The 9975-nt window shown below is 46.0% G+C and overlaps 2 protein-coding genes across 3 annotated transcripts; both read right to left on the bottom strand.

The window, feature by feature from the left end:
* Positions 1-416: 416 nt before the first annotated feature.
* On the bottom strand, positions 417-7334 carry LOC143003102 (amyloid-beta A4 precursor protein-binding family A member 3). Its single transcript, XM_076153606.1, has 11 exons — positions 7076-7334; positions 5088-6295; positions 4929-4959; positions 4679-4824; positions 4500-4586; positions 3840-4037; positions 3104-3283; positions 2415-2627; positions 1771-1890; positions 1451-1591; positions 417-1296 (listed from the first exon to the last, which is right to left on the bottom strand). Exons 2-11 carry the CDS (start codon positions 6204-6206, stop codon positions 1225-1227), a joined length of 2307 nt encoding a protein of 768 aa, XP_076009721.1. The 5' UTR covers positions 6207-6295; positions 7076-7334; the 3' UTR covers positions 417-1224.
* Positions 7335-7747: 413 nt separating this feature from the next.
* pex11g (peroxisomal biogenesis factor 11 gamma) lies at positions 7748-9892 on the bottom strand. Of its 2 annotated transcripts, none has more exons than XM_076152818.1 (5): positions 9488-9892; positions 9040-9222; positions 8775-8953; positions 8622-8690; positions 7748-8489 (listed from the first exon to the last, which is right to left on the bottom strand). In XM_076152818.1, the coding sequence occupies exons 1-5, from the start codon at positions 9548-9550 to the stop codon at positions 8276-8278; spliced, it is 708 nt and encodes a 235-aa protein (XP_076008933.1). In that variant the 5' UTR covers positions 9551-9892; the 3' UTR covers positions 7748-8275. The 2 variants fall into 2 exon arrangements, with proteins under 2 accessions (XP_076008933.1, XP_076008932.1); XM_076152817.1 differs by having other exon boundaries at positions 7748-8492.
* Between the last annotated feature and the right edge of the window lie 83 nt (positions 9893-9975).

Below are 9975 nucleotides of genomic sequence, written 5' to 3' on the forward strand. Positions count from 1 at the left end.
TACAGCACAGGGGCGGAGTTAAAGAAGCCGGTGAAGAGTCTGATTGGCTTTGGTTTGTTTTGGTATTTGAAGGCAGCTGATTGGCTACAAGGTGACAGAGCCTTAACTAGATTACAGTAGCTTATACAATATTGACAAAAACATGTATGAGAGTAACATATGGATATAAGGTGTGTTGAATTATTAATAATAGGTGTAGTAATTATACTATAAATTCAGTAATACACCGTAATCGTTACACTTTAAGTTATCCAACAATACTGTGCGGTAGTAATGCAGTGGTTTCCTGTATATATGTTGAGATTAATAAGAATAATAATTGCAATAGTTTCTTACCACTCTTAATTTCCTTAAGTGTATTTTGTAAATAGGTGCTAGAATCTGAAGCTCAAATAAATAATACAGGAGATGTCTTACAGATCATTTTAATGAATATCCAAAAGAGCAAATTCTTAAAAATATACCTATCTTCCTATGAAATAAGGCAATTAGATTTCATGTGCATCATATATGTGTACTATCCCTTACAGACAGTGCCACTGCATGCAAAATAGAGTAAAAAGCATCTCTGAGGTTCGATGTTTGACTGACACTGACTTATTTGACTGGAAGCACATGATCGTGATATAAAATAATACACACACCTCCGTCCTGATGCAATACGGTGTCCTTTGTGTAGCGCACACACACACACACACACACACACACACACACACACACACACACACACACACACACACACACACACACACACACACACACACACACACACACACACACACACACACACACACACACACACACACACACACACACACACACACACACACACACACACACACACACACACACACACACACACACACACACACACACACACACACACACACACACACACACGCGACAGAAAGACCAAAACAGACACTGCTGATGCTGATGACCAACAATGTAAGTTACATCTGTCAAACGACTCACATACTGCTTGCATTGTTAAATATCAGATAAATATAAACTGAGAACTATCTCTGGCCCTGTCATTTTAAAATATGATTCATTATAGAACTTTAAATCTTCAAAAATATATACCTAAACTAGTCCATCATCGCATTCAGTGGCATGACAACAGCTTAGATGAGAAATTGCATAAAATTTTCTAAGTCTGGGAAAAGTTCATGTAGCATCAACACTGTGCAGTATTTTTAACCAGAATTAAACAGGATGTGCTCAAAGAAACAACGGCTGTTCTTGTCCAGTTAAGAGTCGATAGGTTGAAGCCGGCATGGTCTTCAAGTGAATCTGCCAAAGAAGAAAGACAGAAAAACAAAACATTTTTACCATTCAATTATTTTCCAAGGGAAATTAAGAACATTTTTCAGTGCAAAGATAAGTTTTCCAATGAAATTATTGTTCATTTGTATGAATTATCGGTGAATATTTCTGCTCAGCTCACCTCTCCGACGGCGTTGGTGAGGATCTGAATGATCTTGTCGTGCGGGGTGGCGACCACGCTCTGCCCGTTGATTTCAATGATGCGGTGCCCAACACGGATGCCTCCTCTCTCTGCTATACCCCCGCGCATCAGACTGCAGATCTACAAGCACAGGAAGACGAGATTTAAAAAACCCACAGGATGCTCAGTGTGTACTTTGGGTTTCGTTATAGATAACGTTAGGCTCAGTTGAACACAATGTCAGTGATAAAACAAATATCAAAATATTGAAGAATCCTGACGCAATCCTAACAATCTGTGAAATATGATTATTGACGTACGATGCCGTCCTCCACGCTGAATCCGAGCTGAAACTTGGGATCTGGTCTCCTGATGATCGCCATGGTGACAGGAGGGCAGTGAACGATGCTGAGCTTCAAACACTTTTGGTTTTTCAAGTCCTGCAATGAAAACAAAATGTCACAGAAAGATAGCAATACGAAAGGCTGTGGTATACGACATCACTATTTATTTAGATGATGTCAGTGGTCATATCAGGGGCTAAAGACTGTGGTGATGAGAATTCCACATACTGTACTGCACTGACTAATGAAGTCTGTGTTTACGATATGACAGCCAAACATAATCATTATTTATTAATGCCTGCAAAACCGAACAAGCACTTAGTGTGTTGTTGTTGTAGTCAGCAGCTACGCTCACACTGCATGGAATCACAGCGCCACCTAGTGCATCCAGAAGACAGCACACCAACTTCAACAGAAGCATCCAGCGTATATTCCTTATTATTGGTATAATAATACCAACAGCGATAACAAAAGCAACATCATTAATAGGTTTCGTCCTTAGTGTTATTATTCTTGGTATTATTATTAAAATCAATTCATACAAAACAGGAAACTGAGTGTATTTAAATAACATTCTGTATGTCAACCTGCATTATTGTTCTCCAGTCTTCCTGTCTTACCCGGATGATGGTCTGGCAGGTAGCGATGGGCAGTCCCACCAGACTGGTGCCATTGATGGACATGATGCGGTCACCAATGCTGAGCTCACCGCAGCACTCGGCTGGGCCTCCGTGAAGGAGGTTCGCCACCACCACAGTGGGCAGGATCGAACCCCAGCCCGACTCCACCACAGCCAGCCCCAAAATCTCTCCAGCAGCCTTGGTGATGGTCACCTGAAGCACAGACACACAGGCACAAGCTGTTAACCAAAGATTGTACAGCTACCAAAGCCAGCTTCTAACAACTGACAAGGACTCACAGTGACTCACAACCACCGAAGGTAGATAGAAAAGCTCAAGTCTGATGTTAAAAAACAACTTTTTCCTCCAGACTGAACTGTGTGCATCTCTGTTTCCATCAATGTAGTCCCTCCTTGGGCCTGAAGAGGGAGCAAGACTACTACTACTCTTTGAAATTCACATCCAAGGAGTCAAACGCTTCTGATCTAATAACTGGATATGTTCTTGTGCACTTGCTACCTAACCAACTTGTTTCTACATACACAAGTACATCCACCATGATTCTTTGTGTAATCAAATCTGAATAATCAATCTGTTAATCTGTTGCAAAGACTCACAGAGCCCTCTAGGTGGGATCTCTGTAAGCTATTTCCATCAAAATAAACAAAGCCGCAAACTCCTCTGCTTACGTCGCGGATGTTCTGAGAGTCGGAGAAGTGGGCCAGGTCTCCATTGTAGAGCTCTTGACTACCCAGGTAGTCGCTGTAGTCTCCGGGCCTCAGCTGGCTGGCTTTGATTCCGTTGGTCTGGAGGAACTGCTGGTAGGCCACACCAAACGCCTGACCGATGGCCTGAGCTATGACCTGAGCCTGGATGGAAGAAACAAGAAGGGAACCGGATCACGTCTCAACATTTTGTCTCATTTAAACGTGTCCTTGAAATCGACGCGCTACACTCCTCATTCAGATGTAACGACTTTAAACGCAGCGGCATTGTGGCCTGTGGTAACACACAGCTAATTCGTTTCTAAAAGAAACTCCCTTTCCTCCCTTTCAATCGCTCCAACTGGAAAACTGGGATGACCGCCGGGCCATTTTTACATTCAGGAGGACTCACTGGCTGTCTGGGGAGGGAAACCAGGCCAGGCTGAACCAAAAAAGAAATTGGAATTTTGTGTGGAGCAAGACGGAACGATGCCTTCAAGTTTCAAACCAAGTTAACTTTAAGGATTATATCCACTACTACAGCTGCTAAATTCTCTGTAATTACACAAACTTTAACCCCATATTGTATTTCCAGTAAGAAACAGGAGGAAATGTGGGAAAACAAACAGCTGAGGTGTTATGGTAGCAAATTTCCCTATTTAATATATTACAGATACATTAGATGTTATTCCATGTGTTGGGTTATGAGCAGGTTACTCACATCGGTGGAGGAGAAGACGTGGCAGATCATCAAGCATTTCTTTTGCGGCCCCAAGGACGATGAAGAGGAAGAGTTCGCCGTCCGCTCGCCGTCCTGCCCCTTATTGCTCGTCTGCTTCCTCCTCACCATCAGTACCACAATTTCGGCGATGTCGGCTATGTAGGAGATCATCTGGAGCTGGTGATCCATCATGGCTTCCTGAGGGGGGAGGCGGGACATGATGATGAGACGGTGACAGAGAGGAACAAGGACATTGTCATCATCTCCATCTTTTATAAGTAAAAATGTAAAATAGCTGTTGGCTTAATGGAGAGGTAAACATGTGATTGATAACTCGATGTTCCCAAACGTTCCTAAACTGGGAGTCAACGTATCCATGAGTTTGCAGCAGTGAGGAGCACCCGGCCTTTTCAAAGGAGGGAGCAGACGGCTCATGACCCACTTAAAGTCTCCAGACAATTCAGCTCCGCAGTTGAGGAAAATAGCTTTGTTCTCACTGCAGTGTTCAAGTCAAATCACCCGCAAGCTCCATTTCACAGACGCAAGGAGCAGGAAATGGTGAAATGCAGCCCAAAGTTCTCATTGGTTGTAAAGCTGTACTTCATATTGTATAGATCTAGACAGATATAGAATTGTAGAGGGATTCCTTTGGTAACACACCTGTGTGTCTGCGGTGAGCACTTTGATCCGCTGGGTGGAAATAAACAAATCCACCTCCGTCATGGGCTGAGTCTCATCGTCTGGAGCCTGGAGGAGGAGGAGGAGACACAGTTCAGTATCAGTCCACTTATGGATCGTCCAACACCATTGTACTAAGTCAGTGGTTTAAAGACACAAACCTTAATCCGATCCACAGCCTCCTGAGCCTGAGCCATGCGGGCGTTGGTGGACGGGTTCTTCTCTGATTTGATCTGGGTGGAGCCCAGGTACTTAGCGCCAAATATCACCCCCTCCAACAGGTCATCTGGGTCACAGGGACCAGGCACTGGAAAGCAACATGACAGCATAAGATATGTGAAGGCAACATCTTAATGTGAAGTCAGTTGGGATGAATGCAGGACAAAAGGGAAGAGCGTTCAAATGCTTCACCGTCTTTGTAGGCTGGACGGTCACCAGGGCGCTGCAGAGACAACAAAGAGAGACATAAATAAACAAAGACTCGTTCACGTGGTACTTTAAAGTACTGGGAACAATGTTTGCTAAGCAGTTTGTAGACCAAACATTTGCTACCATACTAACATCATGTACCTGCTCGCTCTCGCTCTCAGCCACAGACTTTTCCTCTGGTGGCTCCTCCCCCATCTTCATCCACACTGGCTCAGGGTACTCGTCATCCTCGTCGTCGGGCAGGGAGGAAAAGGACTCGTCCCTGTGCTGGAGCTGTTGACCGTTCCCACAATGGCCCCAGTACCTCTGGGCGTCCGCCTCGCTGTAAGAAACGGCCACCACAGCGTCCATCTCCCCTCTGTGGGGTGGGCAGGCGGCGGGGGGAGGAGAGGGGCCGATCTCTGTGCACTGCAACAGACCGAGCACGTCTCTCTGGTGGGTTTCTGAGAACAACAACGCCGTGGTTTCAGTGCTGGCGTCTGTCCGCAGCGAATGAGCCGACGGTTCCATTTGGTGATGCCGGCTGAGGTCAGGTGGCGTCCGGCAGCGTGGACGAGGCTCCTCTGACATCAGCTGGAGCTGGCTGAGCAGAGCCTGGATGCGGGTGTGGTCTTCATCACCTGGTCTGCTGTCTGTAACTGCATCCAGCTCTTCAGTGACTCTGTCCTCTGCTTCATTAAGTGACACGACCTCCTGCTCTTCCTCAAGGGCTGCATCCTGTACCTCTACTTCAGGATCCAGGACTGACTCTGACTGATCCTGGACCGACTCTGACTGATCCTGGACTGACTGTGACTGATCCTGGACTGACTCAGACTGATCCTGAACTGACTCAGACTGATCCTGAACTGACTCAGACTGATCCTGGACTCTGTCACAGGCCGCCACCTCCTCCTGCTGGTTCACAATGAGGGGAGTAAACGCTTCACTTCCATTCAAAGGTGGCAACACTGACTCATCTGACCTCACCTCATGCAGCCGCTCAACAGTGGGAGGGAACTCGGGGTCATCGAGTTCACCTGCTGAGTCTACCTCACTGGAGCAGTCAGACTTCCAGTCCAAGGGTGGAGGCTCAATCAGGTTGAAGGAGTCCAGATCTTCTACCACTGAACCAGGTAGACCTGTTACAGTTTGTTTGTTTGCCTGTGCAGCTGCAGAAGCTCCTCCATCAGGGACAGACACCAGAAACTGTGTGTGTGAGGGAGACGCCTGGTCACAGGGGCAGAGGTCTGACTCCATTTGATCATCCTTTGACTCCATTTTGCAGATAAGCCAGTCAGAGGCCAAATGGCATTACAGTGCTAAACGCTACCCTGTCTTAAAGGTTGGTTCCCTTTGTCTGAATGGCACTGTAGAGAGAAAGTGAAAGGGACAAATGTTTAAACCCAGAAAGAAAATCAGGGCAAAGATATCTAGAAGGATTCGACCATAAATGTTCAATAAAAGACATATTTAGCTGACGTAAAAAGTCTAATAGAGGGTTCTGCTTAAATAGGACAATCTCTCTCTCTCTCTCTCTCTCACACACACACACACACACACACACACACCTCACTTGTGTTTCGGCACAGTTGTAATCGAAACCCTTGAAGTCCTCGTTGGCACATGGAGCTCAAAGTGCAGAAACACCAAGGACACTAAACATCACACACAGTAAAGACCCCCTGGGGCAGAATGCGTCGTACAACTAAGCCTACATAAGGAATCATAAGGACGCAGCCATTTGATCTGATTCACGTTTCCATAACATACAATTAGGAGAGGATTTGGGTTTGTTTATTTCGTCTTAAAGCTTCATTCAAAGAGCCGCGGTATGATAATGAAATGACAACCAGTTAACGGACAGGACTGAACTGATTCGCTTAGAGCAGCAAATATAAACACTAGCGAAATCTGATCTTATTCGAAGCGTTTTTACGTGAAGAATTAAGAAAAGGGTCAATAGTTTTTCTAGCGTCAACGAGTCACAGCTTGTTCATCTCAGCTAACCAAACTTAGCTTTCCCACTAAACGATGTGGTAGCTACTTCATCATTTATATGTTCAAGCATGATGAAGCAGGGCTGGTTGATACAACACATTATATCTTAAACACGGCAGATTCCGAGCAGAGAAGATCCGAGCTCTCACCTGATTTTTAAGTTCTTTCTGCGTTTCTTTGTGGTTCAGCAGCTGACTCGCTGTGGGTTCGGAGGCTCTTCCAAAACTCTGGCTGCCCTTTGTTCGTCATGCTTACGGTGCTATCGCGAAATATGTGGTCGTTTCACCAAACGTTAGTCCAAATGGCAAGAAATATGAGCGGTGAACTCGACTTTCCTGCCATTGTTGCTGCCGACAGCTACTATTTCTTCAGTGACTGACTCCTCTGTGGCTGTGCTGCATTCACGTGCACCCGTAACTCTCAACAGTCATAGCCTTTTCATGGAGAGTTTTGAGCCGACATTAGCGAAAGTATTACGGTGATTTAAACACCCGATCGGAATAAACAAAACAAAGACTTAACAGCTTTTTCTGCGTAACATTATTTCGCGTACTTTCTTGGTGTGTTTTACTTTTTTTTATTTACATTTCTATCGTTTTTGTCTGCACTGGGAGTACGAAAATAAGTTCCCCCAGTTGAGGAATTTATTTTCCCAATTACGACACGCCTGTCAGGCCTGAAGGCAACACACTCTCTCGCACACAAAACCCGCACACGTCGATGTTGAACGTTGCAGTCCCGCTCAATCACACGCCGATAACATGATCGAAAAGAGAAGCGAAACAGTACCGTTCCTGTTATTTGTTTTTTTATTACACAAATTCTCATTCTCATTTCAAACAGTTGATATCTAAATTCAGATACTTAGAGTTGAACATTTAAAAGTTCCTTAATACTATCACATTGCTTTACAGGGCTTTTATGCAGATTTGAATGCAAAACAGACACTTCTGCAGACTCTAAACCAAACAGCCGTCTAGTGTTCACGCAGCTGCAGCATGAAGAAACTCTGCTCAGCTCGCTCTATGACGTCATTTTTACTTGGAGGATTGTATAGCAGCTAACACATGAAAGTCATACCAAGATGCAGTAACGGAATCAGAATCTGAAAGAAAGGAGTGTGTATCTGCTGCAACAATGTACCAGCACAATACAATCACTTCTTATCAAACTGTAGCTTTAATATCTAAACATTCAAATTCCATACTGATTCTGTAAGCACATAAACATCCTGATGTGAGATATCGGTGGGACTTTGAATTAAATCAGGCAAGTTGATGTCATTTCCATCAATAAGCTCATTTCTCTTATAAAAAGCATCCAAGACTTAATTCCTTATAAAGTTAAACCTAGGCGCTGTCTGATTGGCTGCTGCTGCTGGCGCTCGTCTGGATCAGGCCAATCAGAGACGAGACGGTGCCCATCAACCCCACCAACCAGTTAGGGAACCGTCCAGCCCAGAGGAAGCCGGGCGGCATCCAGTGGACGGCGTTGCTGAGGTCGGCGGCACTGCTGAGGATGGACAGCAGCTCCCGTCTCATCTGCTGACGGAGCAGAGAGCGACTGCTGGAGGAAAACGTGTAGGTTTAGAGCTCAAGGCTGGAATTTTGGATTCTTAACAGACTATGAACGCAGAGCACAGTGTGATGTTGGGTTCTTATGTCATGAGTCCAACCTGACTAAAGCTGGACGTACCTGTCACCCGCTCTGTCCCGCTCACATCGCTTCAGCTTCTTCTTCAGCAGCTGCAGAACTCTGACTGACCTGAGGAGCCAAAGAGAGGCCACTGTGATTCCTCTGGAACTCCACAGGTGCTCACCTGTTTGTAGAGAAGAAGGGCGACCTTACCTGAGGATTCCCAGCAGCAGAGAGGTTCCCCACAGCACTGTACTGAGCCCCCACCATCTATCAGACTGGGCTTTGATGAGTTGAGTGTCGGCGGCCCAGGCGATGTGTTCACAGGGGTAGTAGAGCTGGTCGGCCATGTTTGTCAGCACTGATATCCAGCGCACACCCACATCCTCCTCCTGAGGGAGACAGGACACAAACAAATACACAATCACAAAACGTTTGCTTCCAGGGTCCTGCTGGGTGTCCGGGGCGTCGGTCTCACCTCGGCCCCCAGCCCGTAGCTGTGCGAGTAGGCCAGCATGGACAGGTCGTCAAACAGCCTCAGCACGGTCCTGCAGTGGCTGAGCTGAGCAGAAAACAGCAGCAAACTCTTCCCCACCGCAGGCTCCGTCCTCTGGGAGAGGAGACCCCCGACCAGCTGGGAGCCATAGCACAGAGTCCGGATCTGTGGCGGACGGAGACAGAAGACAGGAGATCACAAATCTGTTAACCCGTTTTCCTGATATGTTAAGAAAGTTATGGCAATATAGTCTCAACATTTCTGAGGCAGTATTACGCAGATGTAAACACAGGCCACGTGACTGTGGCGCCATCTAGTGTTGAAATATGAGTCCACAGCTCGTTCCGCTGAATGTTGGGACCAGAAAATGACACTAAAACATGACGTGGCTGTGTTTTATAACTCTAATAACATAAACATTAATACTCACAACTTTATCTCTGCCTCTGTAGGACTCCAGCAGGCTCACCAGGGACTCCACAGACTGCTGCATGTCACATACACATACACAGACGCTCACACGCTCAACGACATCGATACACACACTGACTCGAAGCGCCTACACACACATATACGCACATTGCAACTCTGATAAGTGAGCTAAGTAACGCTCCTTGTAGCGGGTTGGTGGACTTTGAAACAGGAAGTAAAACAGGCGCAGGTAGCCGATCGCTGATGAAATCGGCGTCATTATTTTCCCCACCCGAGCTCCGACAAAAAGACGAGCAGGACGAAACAAACACACATTTGACGTGAGAGTGACCTGAAACATTTCAGGTGAAAGGCCACGGTTGATTATGTAGCCTGAATGTAGAACTATGCGGCCGTGTTCGTGTAAAACCGAGAAAGACGTACGACGTTCCGGGGTCACGTGATAGCGACTGACCAATCATATACGTGGTTTCGAATTTCCGGTGA

The sequence above is a fragment of the Genypterus blacodes genome, unplaced genomic scaffold (genome assembly GCF_046128005.1).
Source record: "Genypterus blacodes isolate CSIRO-AG114 ecotype Tasmania unplaced genomic scaffold, CSIRO-AGI_Gbla_v1 ptg000058l_1, whole genome shotgun sequence".
Classification (NCBI taxonomy): Eukaryota; Metazoa; Chordata; class Actinopteri; order Ophidiiformes; family Ophidiidae; genus Genypterus; species Genypterus blacodes.

What these genes read in the sequence shown, in the direction of transcription:
- pex11g (XM_076152817.1), bottom strand. Translation starts at nt 9,550, where the DNA reads ATGCAGCAGTCTGTGGAGTCCCTGGTGAGCCTGCTGGAGTCCTACAGA. An exon ending in GCTACGGGCTGGGGGCCGAG is followed by an intron (nt 8,954 to 9,039) that starts GTGAGACCGACG and finishes TGTCTCCCTCAG; the next exon opens with GAGGAGGATGTGGGTGTGCG. An exon ending in CTGCTGCTGGGAATCCTCAG is followed by an intron (nt 8,691 to 8,774) that starts GTAAGGTCGCCC and finishes TTGGCTCCTCAG; the next exon opens with GTCAGTCAGAGTTCTGCAGC.
- LOC143003102 (XM_076153606.1), bottom strand. Translation starts at nt 6,206, where the DNA reads ATGGAGTCAAAGGATGATCAAATGGAGTCAGACCTCTGCCCCTGTGAC. An exon ending in CTGAGAGCGAGAGCGAGCAG is followed by an intron (nt 4,960 to 5,087) that starts GTACATGATGTT and finishes TTGTCTCTGCAG; the next exon opens with CGCCCTGGTGACCGTCCAGC. An exon ending in TGCTCACCGCAGACACACAG is followed by an intron (nt 4,038 to 4,499) that starts GTGTGTTACCAA and finishes CTCCCCCCTCAG; the next exon opens with GAAGCCATGATGGATCACCA.